Raw genomic sequence first — 19,668 nt, 5'->3', positions numbered from 1 at the left:
CTTGATAGGGATGAGAGAAGCACCACGGAGGGATGCCGCTGCATACTGTCACATACGCTGGATCTGAATCCCGCCCGTTTCTCCTCAAACACCTCAAGGTCACATCGAGGGGTTTGTGTGATTTTTGTTGACAGAGATTGTGAGGAAGTGATTTTCTTCCAGCCAGATTTCCAGTTTGCATTCCTTGTATGAGAGGATGTCTTTGGCTATTTTCATGATAGAAACCTGTTATTGTTTTCCTCTCCTTCTGATTTTCTTAGACTCCAGAAAGGAGCACTGACAGCATGAGGCGTCATCCTACTTTCAAACCACACAAACTAGATCACACAAAGATTCCTGTGCTCATGCACTGTTTTGTTGCTCATTCTCTCCGTGCGCTCTGAGGTGTTTGCTGTAGTAGAGCCACACCACACCTCCTGTCATCTTCCTGCAACACTGCGAGCTTCGCAGTCTTTCATGTGTGCTCGGCTGGTAATGAGAGCTGATGGAAAGAGGTGAGATTCTCCCATCAGTCCTCCCACACACACAGAGGGAGACGGAGTTGGTGGAGACAAAGCTACCGGGTGCAGATTTCTTTGCCAGTGTGCTCAGCCCTCAGAGTGTGAGTGGGTGTGCACGAGAACTGCAGATTATCACTCTTCTACCCCACAGAGACGTCTCCTAATCAGTGGAAACTCCTCCTGACGCTTCAGTTCCTTCTTAGATGGACTTACTGGGTCTTTAGCTGTGATGTCTTGCAATCCCTCCTTCCTTGACTCTCACTTTCTCCCCCATCTACTTAAGTCCACACCTTTTTTTCTCTCACTCATTCCATGGTTCAACTTTATTTTGGGCTTTTTCCAGCGGCGTCTCTGGCATGATAAATTATGTGGGACACAAAAACTCAACACCTATTAGTAGCGACACATTTTTTGTGTGATGCATTCAACCTGACTTTGATCAATTTTTAATTAAAAAGATAAATTGGTATAAAGCAACACACTAGAAAGGTCATTTTATATAAGCTAAATGTAATTTAATTTTTATACATAAAATTACAAATAAAGGCTCACTAATAATGTTAATTTACTGAACAGAAAAGATTCACATCAATCCTTCAATGAGCCAGCAAGGACAACCAACATTAGATTAACATTTGCTTTTAGTTTACAATTCCCTATGTTTTATTTTGTTTAAATTTCCCTAAAGTTTTTTTTTTACTTGCTGCTTTTATTTTCCAATATTTTAATCATGTAAAGCACTTTGCTTTGTCCTTGTACTGAAAGTTACTCTACAAATAAATTGTCTCATATTTACTTTCCTGTGGGACATAAATGTTCTCTGTTCACTGATGGAGTCTTCATTCAACCACAACAACAAATGTAGACTCAGCTATTCAGGGTTCTACCAGCAGGAGCTGAGCCAGGGTTCCTCCAAATCAGACAGGTACCTCATGAGATCCTTCGCACACAGAAATACAAGCATATTTGAAGGAAAAGAGGATCCAGAGGAAGGATATGAAACTACTACTACCTGCTTACCAACATCAGAACAAGACCAAGAACTCTCCACACTTTTAAATTTGACCTGGTTTTTAACCAAACTAGCTTTTTCTGTTTTACTGAAACCTGTATGAGGAAACGGACTTTAATATAGACAGTTTTAATATAATTTGACATTGATGAAACAAAAACCTGACAGTCAGTCGGGAGAAGATTCTGCTTGGCTGTAAACATCGGGTGGGCAACAAACTATGAACTGACTGTCTTTTAGAGAGTACTTCCAGATCACTGCTTTCCTCATTATTAAACCAGGTTTGGATTTTAAACTTGCTCTTCACTGACAGCCACAGCAGAACTGCTGTCAGACTGGAGAGCAGCTAGTATCTGTACTGAGTGTTTTAACTGGAGTGACATAACCTTCCTTCCTTGGAACAATATGTCTAAACTCCCAGTGGAACGAGCAAGATACTGGACTCTTGCTTTGGTGAAATCCCAAACACATGTAACTCTAAGAAACTCCCAATACTTGGTTGTTCTAACCGCAACGTTTTTACCCAAATACAGATCACAACTGAAAACCAGAGGACCTGTGTGTGTGTGTGTGTGTGTGTGTGTGTGTGTGTGTGTGTGTGTGTGTGTGTGTGTGTGTGTGTGTGTGTGTGTGTGTGTGTGTGTGTGTGTGTGGGGGGTTATAGGATTACAGAGGGGGTGTGTGGTGGCTGGGAGGTGTGAGGTTCTGGTTCTGGATAGGTGTAAAACGCAGACAGACATCAAAGATGATGCAGCAGGGGAGACTGGGCTCAGGAAGGGGTGAATGTCTGATCAAACCTGCTGGTTGAGATCATTCACATCTTCTTCTTCATCTTCATCTCCTACAGCAGAGATCTTCAGTTTCGGTCCTCGAGGTCCAGTGTCCTGTAACTTTTATATGTGTCTCAGGTCCAACACACCTGGCTCAAATAATCAGGTCATTACGGACTCTGGAGAACTTGACTGCACACTGAGGAGTTAATTCGGCCATTTGATTCAGGTGTGCTGGATCAGGGACACGTCTGACAGTTACAGGACACCAAACATGGAGGACTAGAACTGAAGACCTCTGTTCTACAGCATGGGAGTTTGGTTTGTGACCTGAATTTGTTTTCAGCTTGACTGATGTTGTACCACTGCAGCTGGTCCTCCACCCTCTTCCTGTAGAGGTTTTTCTTCTATCCCTGATCTTCCTCCTCAGTTCCTTCTGCACAGCTCTCAGCTCCTTCTTGTTTCCTGATCTAATAGCTCCCTTCTTCTCCTTGAGGAGATCCTTTATTTCATGGCTCATCCAGGGCTTGTCATTGGAGAAATACTGTGCCTTCATGAGGGGCACAGAAGTTAATGTAATCCGTGAGGCAGTCTGTGGCCACATCTACAAAAAGCCGAATACTGTTTCGGCAAAGAAAGGTTTGAGCGTAAAGATAAAACCGCCTTATCATCCGTCCACACAAGAGAGAGGAGCCAAATGTGTAAAATCCACAATAAACTAAATAGTGCCTGAAACACAACCGCCAGTCTGCCATTGTTGTCCTTCTGTATGTTAGCGCATGTTGAAAGGAGAGGTAGGGTCTATGCTGGCATGAGGCAGAAACACACCAGTGTGTAGCCACTTAATATAGATTTAAAACTCTGTTTTATTGCTGACGGATACAGCCAAACCCGTCTTCATGTGGATGGGGCCTATGCTCCTGTTAATCACATCTCCATGAGCAGCACAGTGGAGCTGAAACAGTCCCTCAGAACATTTCTGCACTGTGTGTCTCAGCTGGTTCTCTGGGTACAAGGGGCTTGTACACAGGCTGCAGAAGAACCAGGTTGTGATCTGAGCCCCCCAGTGGAAGGAGAGGTGATAAGCTGCATGTCTCCTTGGTGTTTACCTACAATAAGTCCCAAGTTTTATCTTCTCTGGTGCAGCAGGTAATAAACTAGATGGAGATGGTGAGAGTGGAGGACAGGGAGACATGATTAAAAGCAGAGATCAGAACAAGGGCCTGAGGATGCAGTGATCGAATATTACAGAAAATGTAATTTATTTCAGCAACTCCCTCCATAAGAGAAAGACAACAGATTAATCACACACAGGTTTATGTTTTCAAGTCTTTATTTATCTTAAATATGACAATTTTCTGCTTACAGCGAATGAAAACGCAACATTTAAGATGAATTACATCAGACAAGTAAAAAGCATTGCTATTGCAGAAATGTGGGCTTGATGAGCTGCTTGAAGGTTGTTCTTCTCAACAGGTAATTTTATTCTATCTGGCCAATGAGCACACATTCTAGTTTATTGAATTTATTGATAAATACATGTTTTTCCTCTTTGTCCTGAGCAGAGGAGAGAGGCCAGGGAGGAAAAGTTGGTCATAGAAAGTTGACCAGAGCAGGAGCAAAACAAGCGAGATATTTTCAGGGTGTGGGTTTTACACAGAAAATGTTAGCCTGTGCAGTTTTCTTTTTTCTCTCATCATTTTAAAATGCAAACAACCCAAGGAGAGAGAATGTGCGTCAGAGTATACAGTTCAGGGGAGAGGAAAAAGAGATGAATTGGGAAAGACGAATGGAAGTTTTGCAGAAGGGTTGGAATGGACATATCAGAGAGATGAACCAGCGGGGGAGCAAGTAGCCGAAAAGGAAGAGGGAGCGGAGTGTAAAGATGAAGCGGGACATGGAGATAAATGCCAGAGAGCCCTGGAGGGGCTCTGAGTGTTTGAGCTTTGTCTGACATAGGCTTGTAATGCTGCAGTCTCATGTCCCATGCTCTTTCAAGTGGGGAGCAGAAAGGCCTTCATTTTAGCTCCTGTCCCATTGAAGTGCACTCTCATTAAAGCTAACCTCATGCCTCTTCTCTGATCCTCAGGCGCTCCACAGTGGGGCCGTTTAAATGCTTGACTCATAGCTTCAGCGCTGAGGTCACTGCTGACTACTCACTTATGTGTTTATGTGGGGGCAGCAAACCCTGGCAATTTGAAGTGATGGATACTTAATTAGCAAATTAGTTTAAGTTTGCAAACTTCAAAATGGACAGAAAATGCATGTGGACCCAAATATTAAAAGGCAAATACGATTCTGTAGAAGATCATAAAAAGAGCTTAGACTAATATGAGGTGGGAAAAGCAAACATAAGAGGAGGGGCGGTGTCTTGCAGAAGTAATAACACCCTTTGAACTTTTATACATTTTGTTACAAATCCACAAACTTATTTGGACAGATGGAAATAAACCAAAGGGGTGTGTAACTGTATAAAGTTTTCTGCTTTCTGTCTCTCTTTGCTGTGAACGCCTACCAACTGGAATAAACACCTGAACCTCAGTCAGACTTGACGGAGAACATCTGTGAACATCAGTCCTTCCACAGGTTCTCAGTTGGATTTATATCCTAATCCTAATTTGATCTAAACCATCCCATAATACCTCAGGCTGCAGGTCAGGCTGGTTCTCCTGCTGGAAGGAGAACCTCCATCTCAGTCTCAGGTTCTCCTGCAGCCTCTAACAGGTTCTCCTCCAGGATGGTCCTGATTTAGCTCCATCCATCTTCCCATCAACGCTGACCAACATCCCTGTCCCTGCTGAAGCAATGCATCTCCACAGCATGATGCTGCCACCACCGTGTTTCCAAATAGGATGCTGTGTTTAGGGTGATGTGGAGGGAGTGTTCTGTCACACAATGTTTTACATGTAGAAGAAAAGGTTCTGTAGATGTAAGCCGGTCCAGTCTTTCTCCAAAAGGCTCTCAGCTCTTCCTGCAGCAGAATGTGGTTCATTAAGTGATAACATGCTTACCATACTTATCACAATTTTATTTGTGAACATCATCTATATTTTCTCCTTATTTACAATTAAGCACACTGATTGGTTTATCTCAAAAATTCCAATAACATACATTGTATTAAGATATATTGTGTTAATCTTTGTTACTTATTACTTCTTTCTGCAGGCCCTGTACAACCTTAGGCTTTTAAAATTGTTTAATCCTGAAACTCCAGGACTTTCTGTTGCCCTTTAAACTGTAATGTGGGATTCTAACCTTCTTTCTTGTTGTGTCTCTCCTTTTCTGCCCTGCCTGATCCTGCCTATCGGATACCTGTGGACAACAACAGTCTCATGTGAGTATCTGTCCGAAAACGTCCCTCAAGCCGGCCGTCTTTTCAGGACTTTGAAATATTCAGTTGTATCTATGAAGTAATTGACAGGGCTGTTGTCTTCTACAAATATAAAAAGCAAACAGACCATAATGAGGGAGATTAAGTTAACGGCTCCATTTAGCATGAGCTAACTTTGCCTTGAACATTAGAACATTTTCACATTTTGCATCATCATTCACAGCACGCAGAGATCCTTTCAGTCAATCCTTTGGGTTGTGCTGTGCTTCAAATTTCACCAGATCTTCATGCAACAATACCGTCTGATTGTAAATTAAAGTGGAAGGGTGGGGGGGGGGGGGTCATGGACGTTTCAGCTGCTGATAAGCCGCTGTGTGTGCTCAGGTAATTTCGCCCGAGAAGCCAGTGAACCATATCTTCCGACTGAAAGGCCCGGGTGCTGACCAAGATCCCAAAGGTCTCTTCACCATCGACATAGACACGGGAGACGTGTCAGTCAGCCGCTCATTGGACCGAGAGGCCATTGACTCCTACCAGGTCAGCATGTGTGTGCGCTCCCTTGTGAAATCTACCTGCTTGTCCTGTTTGGATGTACCTTCTCTCCTCTCCTCTCTGCCCACCTCAGCGCACGTTTTCCCCCTGACTCTTTGACAAGCGTCAGCTTCTTTGTTCATTGGGTTTCTGCTTTGTTCACCGTTTATTTACATTTCCACGTAGAGACGTCATTCATGGGAATCTGCAAGCCAATGAAAGCCTGCGTTGATGTTTATCGTGCTAGGATAAAGAAAACCTGTTATGAAGTAGTTTGTGAGGATGCCTATTGATTTGCAGCCACACAATCCAAATATTGGCAGTGCTGTTTGGGTTAGAAAGGACTTCAGCAGATCTGATCCTATCAGAAAAAGGTGATTTATTTCTAGTCCAAAGCAAAGGATCACCTGCTTTAGGGGCCCGCTGGGTTTTTTGCCTACATGGTTGTCTATCTAATAAAGATATTACCTCTGGAAGAAAGTGAGGGAGATAAGGTTGGAGAAAGTCTGCTTTTTAAGGCTGCCAATTGACCTTATCTTGTTTTTAGAAATCTACTGTGACTGAGGACGTTCAGCTGTGTGCAAGCTGTTGATAAGCTAAGTGGATATTGTAAAAACTCAGAAATAAGTTGTTCTGTAAATACCAGCAGATGTGAGGAGGAGGGAAAAAGGCAGATAAACAGGTGTTCATCATATTCTGTTCATTTGTCTTCCAATGCTTGTTTAAAAGCTCCCTTGATAGAAGCGTTTGTGAACTGAAGTAAGAATCACCCTCCCACCCATTGCATTACATTTCCCTACAAACAGCACAGGTTCGTAGTTTATTCACATCTATGATTAAATACTGAATATTCATCTTATTAAACTGGTCTAGAACCGATCTCTCAGAAACCCTAAAAACGCATCTGTACCACCCCCCCCCCCCAACTTTATTACACTAAAGTGCATTTCTTATCAATGCTTCTGTATTTTAGGGGCCAGTTTGGTAACTAAACCGTCTGCTTCCTCAAAATATACAAATAAATCACCAAAGGTATAAGTCACAGATATGTTGCTTACAAAACAGAAAGTTCTGATCAGTCACATTAAAATCAATCAGACCCAAGTAGACGAAACGACGTAGAAACATGCGATGCTTAGAGATAAAAGTCTTAGATATTATGCAGCAGATACGTCTTCTCGGCCAAATAAGAATAGATGAGTCTGACATTTTTCAGTTAAATGGGTAAAATTACATGAATCATTAAACTAATGAGGATGGCCATCACAGGGGAAATGTAGCATTTGCCATATTCCCATAATTTAAAGATAGTAAGCTTTTTTATTATTCTTCCACAGATTAAGTGTTTAAAGTTACATTGATAATAGGAAAAGTGCAGAAAAACGGAAAGACCCGACACATCGGGACCACTTATGTCTAAGTGACGATACTTAGTGGTACTTAGTGGTAGATTTTTTTCACATTACATCGATATGACAAACTAAAAAAGTAGTGGAGAATTGTAAAGAAGAAGGTAAATCATCTCTATTTTTTTTTTGTTATATATAAAAAATAACTGAAATGTGTGCATTGCATTGGCTCAGTTAGCAGAACTGTGCATGCAACTTCCAACACAGGAAGAATAAATATTCAGTACAAATACTGGAATGAAGAGTCCTTAACGCAGAAAAAGGATCTGGGTAGGTTTAATGATTCTTTACTCTGTTCTGCCGGGATTATCACAGCATGAAGATGCAAAATAGCAGAAAGACTCAGCTGTAGCCACTCATCAAAGAAAGGTTCTGCAAGAAAAAGATAAAGAAAGTGGGGAGAATGCATATCTTTAATATATGGAAAGTGAAGGCAATGTGTGCTCAGACAAATTGGATTTGATGTAGGACCACTAAATGCATAGAACATTATATATGTTGTCAATTCACCGTCTATGTGGTTACCATGCCTGCTGCAATAAAAGAGTGAGATTTCTAGGCTGCTGGTTATTGGATCCTAAAGAAGCATTTGCTTTCATCTTGCAATTTGCCTGCCTTCCTTTGTTAGATGCTGGTTATTTTTATTAGGTTGCAGGAAAATATTGCTCAGATGACCCTTTATTGATGCAAGTCAGCTGTGGTAGCTAGAGAATCCCCACAAAGAAAAGACACTCTCTCTGAAACATTAAAGATGGATTTATAATGATGGATGGATGGATGATGATGATGACAAAGATGATGATGATGATGATGACGACGATGACGATGATGATGATAATGATGAAGATGATGAGGATGATGTATGGATAGATGATGGATGGATGGATGATGATAATAATGATGATGATGGATGGATAGATGATGGATGATGATGATGATGATGATGATGATGATGATGGATGGATAGATGATGGATGGATGATGATAATAATGATGATGATGGATGGATGATGATAATAATGATGATGATGGATGGATGGATGATGATGAGGAGGAGGATGATGATGATGGATGGATAGATGATGGGTGGATGATGATGATGATGGATGGATGATGATGATGATGATGATGGATGGATAGATGATGGATGGATGATGATGATGATGAGGATGATGATGAGGAGGAGGAGGATGATGATGATAATGATGAGGATGATGGATGGATGGATGGATGGATGGATGATGACGACGACGACGACGACGACGACGACGACGACGATGGATGGATTGATGATGATGATGATGATGATGATGATGGATGGATTGATGATGGGAATAAAACCTGAAAAGTGTTCAGTCAGAGATTTAGAGTGAATCTTGGAGAAATGGAGGTTTTCTGAATATCTTGCAGCAACATCCCATCCACATGTCTTCAGTTCGTCTTAATCAACAGAAGGATAACTGATTTAGTTTAAAAGCAGAATCATATTTTAATTGTTTTCTGGCCACCACTAATAATTATTGTGGCTCTAATAATCGGGACTCGTAATCATCGGAGGAGGGATTGCACATCTGTCTCTGCATCGCCACTTCCTTTCATGAAGTTTGCTTTCACAGTTTCTCAGAGCGGGAAATCCTTCGTCTTCATGGGCCTCCATTATTTATCTGTCCCTCCTCTAATGACAGAAAGATGGTTGTGCGTTTCCACTCCAAACTTTCACATTTTCTTTCAGATTTAGCTGTTTCCAGAGTGAAGACTTCATCATGTTAATGGTTGCCAGTAGCCCTGAAAGCTGCATGAGACCCATTCGTTAAGGGTTCCCTCTCCCATCGGGCCTAATAGGCTGTGTGGGGCATGAAACATGAAATATTCAGAGGTTGATTAAAACTGCCTTCACTTCAAAGGCCTTTATAGGGAAAGTGATTCAAACCAAAGTAGTCTTTTTTTTAAGTCTAATCTTTAAGATTTGAAACGAATAACAAGACAAATCTCCATGCACATTAATAGCTGTATTATTTAAAAGTGTCCTGACTATATGAGCAAAGTCATGAAACATGAACGATGGAAACAATGCAGGATGGAACAGTTTGTGTTCTGCAGACCTCTCTTGTAGCTCCAGCTCTCCACTTTTATTAAAAGCACCTCGCTCTCGCTGCCGTCGACTCGTCTCTGCAGCACAGGAGATCTGATTGATAGGCAGCGACTACATGGAGATGTTTGGTCTGAGCATCTGGAGCTGAAACCTTCTAGACTAGAAAACAGCCTCCTCCCTGTTTGGTGTCAGTGGCGTTCTACACCTGACAGAGTAGAGAGGCTGTCAGGTGTAGATTTATAAATCTATACACATACGTGTGTGTGTGTGTGTTTGTGTGTGTGTGTGTGTGTGTGTGTGTGTGTGTGTGTGTGTGTGTGTGTGTGTGTGTGTGTGTGTGTGTGTGTGTGTGTGTGTGTGTGTGTGTGTGTGTGTGTGTGAACGCCCTCCAGTCTGAACTGGTTTCACTGAAAGCCTTCAGCTCCGTCTTAGGAGACCGACAGTGGAAACCTTTCAGACAGTCTTTGTGTTTTAAAGCTTAACTTGTTGCAGTTTTAAATGTTGTTGCTGTAACAACATCTCCAGCATTTCATTTATCAAATTGCTGCTCCTGCTAATATTTTAATGAGTGGTTTGTCCCTGATGTTGCTCTCGCCTACTAAGACGTCTGAGGTTGCCTTTCTTGGTCTAGTCACCCTTGAAAAGGAGGCCTTGATCTCAGAGGATCTTTTATGTGGTTAAGAACAGGTTTAATAAATAATAACAATGGGCTTTTTTTCAACCACATAGTTCACTATATTGTCATATATATATCGTGAAGGAAAAAGTCAACACAGCAGCCCAGAATACAGCAGCAAGTTGTAGAAGAGGGTTAAAGCAGTAGCATCAACCCTCTACTGCTACTGATAGTACTACTACTACTACTGATACTACTACTACTACTACTACTACTACTGATACTACTACTACTACTACTACTGATACTACTACTACTACTACTACTACTACTACTACTACCACTACTACTACTGATACTACTACTACTACTACTACTACTACTACTACTACTACTGATACTACTACTACTACTACCACTACTACTACTGATACTACTACTACTACTACTACCTCTACTACTGATACTACTACTACTACTACTACTACTGATACTACTACTACTACCACTACTACTACTGATACTACTACTACTACTACTACCTCTACTACTGATACTACTACTACTACTACTACTACTACTGCTACTGATACTACTACTACTACTACTACTACTACTACTACTACTACTACTACTACTACTGATACTACTACTACTACTGCTACTACTACTACTACTGCTACTGATACTACTAGTAGTGTTAATACTACTACTACTGTTACTACTACTGTTACTACTAGTAGTGTTAATACTACTACTACTACCACTACTACTACTGATACTACTACTACTACTACTACCTCTACTACTGATACTACTACTACTACTACTACTACTGATACTACTACTACTACCACTACTACTACTGATACTACTACTACTGATACTACTACTACTACTGATACTACTACTACTACTACTACTACTACTACTGCTACTGATACTACTACTACTACTACTACTACCACTGATACTACTACTACTACTACTACTACTACTGATACTGATACTACTACTACTACTACTACCACTGATACTACTACTACTACTACCACTACTACTGATACTACTACTACTACCGCTACTACTACTACTACTGCTACTGATACTACTACTACTACTACTACTACTACTACTGATACTACTACTACTACTACAACTACTACTGATACTACTACTACTACTACTGCTACTGATACTACTACTACTACTACTACTACTACTACTACTACTACTACTGATACTACTACTACTACTACCACTACTACTGATACTACTACTACTACTACCACTACTACTGATACTACTACCACTACTACTGATACTACTACTACTTCTGATACTACTAATACTACTACTGCTACTACTACTACTGCTACTGATACTACTACTACTACTACTACTACTACTACTACTGTTGTTACATGGCCTGGGTTTACCAAGACGGCTCCCACCCAAGAGGCCGTCGCCCTGCTGCAGGTTCTCTGCTGCAACGCTGGGCATCTCAGAGGGGTTACCTGTCTTAGTCTTGGTGTGTGTGTGTGTGTGTGTGTGTGCGTGTGGTGGTTCCTAACAAAGTCCGTACCTCACACCACAGTCTTGTGCAGGGATGATGGGCCTTTTAGGCACATCTGTGAGTTGCAGGACACGAGCCCTCGCGGGGTTGAGTTTGAGACCACTGGTTTAAAATCATCTGGTGAAGTGAACAGGATGAAAACTAGGCAGGGTTTCTACTTTCTGAAGCCAGATGTTTCCATCTACGCTTGCTTCACTTCTCCCCATCCGCTACCTCAATTTAAACGCATTAGAGACTCATAGGGCTTTGGGGTTGTTGGGGGGGATGGGGGGCTGTCTCCATCAGCCTAATTACAAGCCAGTCATAACTTTTCACAGAAACACATGCAGATATGAGATGTGGTAAGGCCGCACTGTTCACCCCCCCCCCCAACCTTTGCACCCGCAGCAGGTGCAGCCATCTGCCTCAGCAGTCTAGAATATTTCCTGCATTTTGATACCAGATGCAGTCTTGATGTCTGAGTGTAGTTTGCCTGACATGGTGAGACAGCTCATGTGTGCTGAAAGAAGTGATGATGTTACCTTTGGTGCACCAAGTTTGAGGAAAACATGACAAACATAACAGCAGTTCAAGACAAGCGTAGAGATAGTCCAGTTTACAACCCAAATTTGACTTCATGAAGGGAGGATTTATTGGGGGAATTATGAAGGAGGAGGAGCAACTTAACTTTAGCTTGAAAACTTAACAAACAGGACACTAGAGGGGGAATCGGTAGCTCTCTGTGGTAAAAGCAGTTTGCCTGTAATTTACCACAGTGGCAAATGATCGCGTTTCACAAAAGCTGTCCTTAAACTCTGGAGCATTCAGGTTAGCCGGAGCAATTCCTGCTCCAGTTCTCATCAGCGTTGTGTCTCATTGTAAATCAGTCTGTTTTTTTACTGCCGGCGCTTTAACTGCTAATCAGAAATATAGCTGCTAACACCTGAGGACAGTGCCAGCCAAATGGAAGAGTCTGACTTTTTTTAAGATTCACAAATTATTCTTGTGTAAGACTATTTGAAATTGGAGAAAGAAAAAGTGCAGGAACGGCACATGATGGGGCTCCCTGGATCCGGGAGCCACCGATCCTGGACACGGCGGTCTGGGCTTCAGTTCCTGACCTTTGCAGCATAAAAAGACACAACAGGAGCAGGAAAATGAAACATCAGGCCGTTATCAGTTGTTGATGTGCAAAAAACATGTTAAGTGAAGCAAATGAAACCTACTAACAGGTGTTTTTCTCACGTAGTGAATTCAGGACTTTGCCCTGGATGTCTGTTTTACCTCCGTTTTTTTAAAGACGCTCTGCGTTGGGTCTTGTGCTCCTGCTTCCATCTGTCTGAGGAAGACGGTCTGAACTTCAGCTCAGCAGAATGCATCACCCACACAGACCCCACGCAGCAGCAACAAATACCTCTAAAATAACATTTTAAAGGTGCCAAACTGTTTGCATTTTTTTCTTCCAGTCCTCGTATTAACAAACTCCACGAGTTTAAAAATGTCTTAAACGTCCATTTCTACATCCCAGAAAATTGTAACCAATTAAGTTTAAAATTAAAATTTTTTCCATTACATTGTTTTGGTGATTATTTATAGTAGAAATCAAAACTGAAATATAATTTTGATTGATTGCACAGCCCTAAACTGCAGAATTACAAGGTTTGCTCTCGTCAGTCATTTCCAAACATTCCACCTTTGGTGCTTTCTTCTAATTTCGTCTGATTAAGTCTGATTTTTTTTATAAGTAATATTAGGTGAGAGAAGTGAAGCACTGATTTGTACCATCACTACCAGATGTTGCTCCTTTACACGGCAGCCAATCGGCCGCTGGCTTCCTGCTTCTCTTAGCGTAATCAGACATACTCTGTCTGTAAACTGATGGTGAAGACAACCGAGATTTTACTGCAGATGTTTTCTTTCCCATTTTCTGCTTCAAAATTTAAAGGATGATTAAAAAAGATCGTTTGAAAAGGTATTTTTTAATTGTGGATTGCCTTGGTATGTGCTAAAAACAGTGGCTGGAGTTTTAGAAGTTGAGCCTGAAACTCATGGATGGGGAAATCTGCTGCGAGTAAAACACAAACTAAGCAAAACTTGAGAAAAGCCATTTTTATAAAGAAAAGCCTCACTTTGGAATAACTTCAGTGAGAGCTGAGCAGAAAACAGACGGAAACTGGGGATCGTAAGCAGGCTGTCACACGGAGCGAAGCCGAGCAAACAAACACAGCAACTCCTGGCAAAGTAAAACATTCACAGCGAAGGAACAAACAGAGCCAGTGATCAGCTGGGCCACATGTTCACAAAGATTTAACACCAGACATTATTTTCCTATTAGGCTCAATTAGTGTGAGAATGAATGCTAATGAGATGTAAAAGAGAGCGGGAGCTGGGAGGAGAATGGGGCTTATCGCTGCAGCTATGACAAGCTGGGTTGGGGTAGAAAGTGTCGGGGAAGAGCTCTAATTGGCTGAGAGCAGCGGAGGGAAAGAATGTGAAGTGCTAAATAACAGGCTTGTTTACACAGGTAGAGAGGTGACCCACAGAGGCAGGGGTCATCACAACAACGGCTGTGGTGAGGCGTCTGAACGTGCTCGTCTCTGTCATGTGGAAATTTGAAGTAAATAATAAAAGCATTCCTCCACAGTACAGCACAGCAGAGCCATGGTTATAAATCTATAGCTGGATTCTTGATTCTGACTGGAAAATCTGTTTTCCCAACTGCTTTAAAGACAACAAAACGTCCACTTAACCTAAAACCAGCTGGATTTGTCTAAAGAAGCCAAAGATCTGGATATTAGTGAAATGTTCTGGTTCTCCTGATTTTGCTCGTGTGCTGCAGAGCGCAGTGTTGCTTCTGCAGATGAAACGGATCCTTCCTTTGATGGCACATCTAAAAGGCACCGTACTCTGCTCCCTATTTTCTGTCAGTCAAGCCAGAGTACAATGACAAGGAAACGGCTTAAAAAACCCAGAACCTTGAGGGATCAATCTCCACGTTTGAAAGGGGCTGAAAAAGAAAAAGCTGTGAATTGACGGCTGCTTAGAAATTTAGATTTGAAGATATTCCAGCTCTCAGGAAGTCCACATATGGTCCTCTCAACGGAGTTTTCTTTCTGTGTAGCTGAATAACTAAACGCTGCAGATTTTTACAACTGTTTTATTTAATTTTTACACTTGAGAGAAATATTGGGATTTTCAGATGAAGATTCTCAGTCATCCAGGTCATTGTTATTCCAAAAAAGTAAAAAAAAAAAAAAAAAAACGAAACTGGACTTTTTTGAAGTTTGAAGACGTTTCACTTTCTATCCAGAAAGCTCCTCAATCCAAAATTTCTGGAGTAGAAGGAGCTCCAAGCTTTATAGTGCTGCCCAACAAAGGCCTTGTCACGGCTTAGATAACATGCAGATTGAACCAAAACTGCCCCCCCACCCTCCCCCCTTAGTGATGGGGAGTCGTTAAGGTGATTGTTGGCCTGGTTTACAGAAATGATGTTTTGATCACCCGTATGAGGGTGAGGATTGAGGTGATGATTGGCCGGAATTAATCCTATAGCTGTGTTGTAAGTTTTTGAGAGTTGGAACTTAAGTCCTCCTCCTCTGGTTAAGGTTATTCTCTCTTGACGTAGATGGCTTCCTTCACACCCCTTTCAAACCATCTTTCTTCTTTGTCCAAAATGTGAACATGTTGGTCCTTAAAAGAGTGTCCTTTGTCCTTAAGGTGTAGGTCAGGGGTCACTAATTAAAAATCAATAAAGAAAATAAACAACCAGTAAAGGTCCGGACACATTTTTATTACAATCCGTTACTTTAAACCGTTTTTAAGACTGAAATAAAATTTTTATGCATCCACCTTATACATTGACTTTTTAAACACAAAAATAAAATAAAAATAGAACGTTTTTCTATTTTAAAATCCAAAGGGCTTTTTGAAATAGAGAACCACAATCTTTCACAGTTTGGTATATAGACAATTTCTTGACTTTCACATCTTTTATAAAACACCTCAACTTTTTTAACTTCTTTTTTATGGCTTAATGAGAGAAGTGAGCTTTAGGCTGCCCTGCCAGGATTTTAAACCTGGTTTGATTGGCAGCAAAGCCAACCTCAAGCACATATCAAGGTGCTAATTCGTTCTGCGCTTTTAAATCAAATCCACTATCTTAATGTCGGTTCACCGCGTCAGGAGGTGGTTCTGCTGAGTCCGGTCCGTGAAGTCCTGTGTCCACCGACTCGTTCTGTGACGAGGCTGACTGTGGCAGAGGTGTCTGAGAACTTCTGAAGGTAGCAGCGAGGGGAGCTGATGGGTGAACGGTGCCGGCCCAGTTCCCTGTGGGCCCCGTTCTGCAGACCAGCCTCTTAGAGACACTGCTCCCTGTCCGCAGATGCTGCAGAAAAGCAGAGCCGGGGTAGGGCTGAGAGTCTGACCAAAGCTGCTGAATTACTGGTTCAGGTCCTAAATCTTGGCAGAACCGTGCCCCTCATGGAGAAACACCGTTCCTCCATGAGGGGCACGGTTCTGTTCACACTGACGTTCATGTTCTCTACCATGCTGTCAGTTTCTTCCCCACCAGGAGCACAAAGCGAAAGCTGAAACATGCAACTTCATTCTTACTGCCAAGCGCATCAAACGCAGCACTAGGATGTTCATCACAATTAGCAGAATAGCTCTTTAGATACTGAATGTTTCTACGGCCCAACCATCAGTGTCCGCCTCACCGTGGAGGAGGGAGCGCCTTGTTTGGATCAGCAGCATGATAAAAGTGAGATGTTGTCTGGCAAAGCGCTCTGGGCACGTCTTCCAGAGAAAGCAGTCAAAAGGAATCACACACAAAATATCTCAGATCTTTCTATTTTCCTTACTTGTCCAAACTAATTACTCCAGGGGCCTGAAGCACCAAATTTAGCACCCGCCTTATATTCCTAATTTAGAGCTGCGTGTGTTTCTTCCACAGGGAGCGCAGCACAAACCAATTTCTTTGAGCAAGCCTTAGTTTGGCATTTCTTGTTCTTTGGGTGGAAAGCTGGATGGTGTCTTTGAGCGGGCCAGGGACATTCTTCCTGTTGTAGTCAGGGTGGTGCAGGGATACCATTCAAATAGCAGCTGCATTAATTATTCTGCAGTGACCAAGCCACCCATGAGTTCACGGGTCACATCATAGGAACACCATCAGCGCTGGTACCAGGCTCCTCCACCCACATTCCTGCACACAGATCCAGGACCTCAGACGCTTCACCAGAATCCACTTTGTTCACCACGTTTGCAGCAACAAGCGAGGAATTTGAGCTCGGATTCCAACGCTCACATCGTGTAAAAAAACAGGCAGGAAGTAAGAGCAAGCAGAACAGCAACGCCAGTCTGCACCAGAAAATACATCATTTGGGGAGAAATGGTAAGACCAGGGGCAGCATGTGCAGGAGACTTGTTTTTTTCATGCTTATCTGTAAGTATGTGTATATCTGTATCTGTACGTACATACAATGAACACCAGAGACACCGGCTGGGTGTAGAACCTGGTTCTGTGTCGGCTCGTTTTAGCCATCGGCGCTCTCTAGCGCCGCCCTGAAGGTAAAGGTGTGAATTACCTGTGACCAGGACGAGTCGGGTCTACAGCTATGTCAGCGGCTCTTTTAAATTTACGCAAACTCAGTTACATTCGGGAACTTTTAGGCACCATCCTGCATAACAGGGAGGGTTCTGCGTCCTTCATGAACCCAGAGGACCAGTCCAACATCCTGAAGAGACGCTTCATGGTCTGTCTGGGTTATAATGTGAGTCTGGTCTGAATGGGTCCTTAATAATAACTTCCTCACTGTTAATCAAGAACCCACAGTTAAGAAAAAGAAAGTTTGAATATTTTCAGGGTGTCTCATCAGACCCTATAATCTGTGATGTTTTTTATTGCAGGTGCGTGCAGTTTCCACTCTTGGCCTTGTTTGCTATACATTGATTCTAATGAAATCCAGATAATATCCACCAATCCGCTATTTAGAAAGTAATCACAGACACTACAAATGTGCTAGTGTAAGCATTAGAGGGAATGTTTTCGTGGATTAGTATTAAAATTCATAACAGTGTGAGCAATAAATTGCTCCAAGCTTTTCATTTTGCAAGCACACTGAACAAATAATTCTCATAATTACTTGTTTGGTGTCTTTGCAGGATTTTAGCCTTATACCCCGCAGCCTCTCTTGCACACAGCCCAGTTATCAGGCCTTTTTATCTCTTGTGCTGCATCCGCTGAGCAGCGTTGTTTATGCTGAGGTTTTGGGGGAGCAAGGATTTTGATTCATCTGACAATCATGGGTGGAAGATTTGTTTTAATAGAGCTGAGCATTTGACCCTTGGACCATGTGTTTGTAGGAACATGGGAATACATAATATTTATGCAAAAGGCTTTCAGGAATCAAGGTTCTGTTTATTTCTCATTGTTCAGTGTGAGACTGGATGCAGAGCGAGGCTCAGGTTTGCACTATCACCCCTAAAACCCTTTAATGTGTTACTATGGGCTCAAAAGCAGAGCAATAATCCCAGACATAGCATTAGATTTTTATAGCTATGGTAAAAAGGTCCCTTTTGTTGCTACAGAACATAAAAGAAACATCTAGTGGTTCCAGGAAAACAGGAACAGACCAAATGACATTTAGGTGTGAGAGTGTACATTCAGTCTATAATACCTGCTTTAAAATAGACCTGCAGTAGACGCAGCTGCTCTGCGGCAATCTAAAGCCTTTTTCATTTAAGAGGGAGGGCCTTATGAGCCAGAAGCTTGAGACAGGTGAGTCCAGTTGTCCAAATCCCACACCTGTTTTCCGCTTGGCTGGACAGTAATTTCCTGGGCTTTGGAGAGCAGGATATGCTGCCCTGCACACAGGAAAAAGGACCTGATACCCCCCCCCCCCCAAGTCCGTGTGTGTGGGCTCAGATAAAAAAAGACCAACTCTTATACCCGGACACACATCGATCTGTAACACACACACGCACGCACACACACACACACACACACACACACACACACACACACACACACACACACACACACACACACACACACCCTGGAGTTTTCACAGCCACCTACTTTCAGAATAAATTAACTTTTGCCTCCATAATATCTTCATTTGAGAAATAAATAAGTGCTTTATAGGACACAGGGTGATACATTCTTGCTGTCTGTCTTATTAAATATTATTGCTATGGTAACACTTTTTTCAGAATGTCTTATTCAACATAAATAAAGAGGTCTCCTATTTACATACATTCAACTCAATACAATTTTATTCATATAGCTCCAATTCCCATCACGTCATCAAGTCTCTTTCCAAAGTCAGACTCCATCAGATCCTCCAGGTTGGTGAAAAAGTTTCCTCTCTAAGGAAACCCAGCAGGTTGCATCAAGTCTCTCCAAGCAGCATTCACTCCTCCTGAAAGAGCGTAGAGCCACAGTGGACAGTCGTCTGCATTGTTGATGGCTTTGCAGCAATCCCTCATACTGAGCATGCATGAAGCGACAGTGGAGAGGAAAACTCCCCTTTAACAGGGAGGAGAACCTCCAGCAGAACCAGAACCAGGCTCAGTGTGAACGCTCATCTGCCTCCACCCACTGGGGCTTAGAGAAGACAGAGCAGAGACACAGAAAGCACAGAAGCTCACATTGACCCAGGAGTACTTTCTATGTTAGAGAAGACAGAGCAGAGACACAGAAAGCTCAGAAGCTCACATTGACCCAGGAGTATTTTATCATCATAGGGAGGAAAAAGATTATCTTATCCACATATTAATAATTGTTTGATTGGGTTAGCGGAGTTGAATATAATGTATTAATAGTGAAATATTTTCCACGTTTTAATTATTGCTC

At 42.1% G+C, this 19,668-nt stretch overlaps 1 protein-coding gene across 1 annotated transcript in view; it reads left to right on the top strand.

Moving 5' to 3' along the window:
- cdh13 (cadherin 13, H-cadherin (heart)) overlaps positions 1-19,668 on the top strand; it is a 432,538-nt gene that overhangs the window by 183,100 nt on the left and 229,770 nt on the right. The window contains exons 5-6 of the mRNA XM_036126911.1: positions 4,258-4,263; positions 5,998-6,150. Of these exons, the coding sequence (XP_035982804.1) occupies positions 4,258-4,263; positions 5,998-6,150 (159 nt within the window). The remainder of the gene's footprint in view (positions 1-4,257; positions 4,264-5,997; positions 6,151-19,668) is intronic.

Source organism: Fundulus heteroclitus, chromosome 2, assembly GCF_011125445.2.
Source record: "Fundulus heteroclitus isolate FHET01 chromosome 2, MU-UCD_Fhet_4.1, whole genome shotgun sequence".
NCBI lineage: Eukaryota > Metazoa > Chordata > Actinopteri > Cyprinodontiformes > Fundulidae > Fundulus > Fundulus heteroclitus.
The sequence above is the reverse complement of the archived record's forward strand: the minus strand, read 5'-3'. Positions and strand labels throughout refer to the sequence as shown.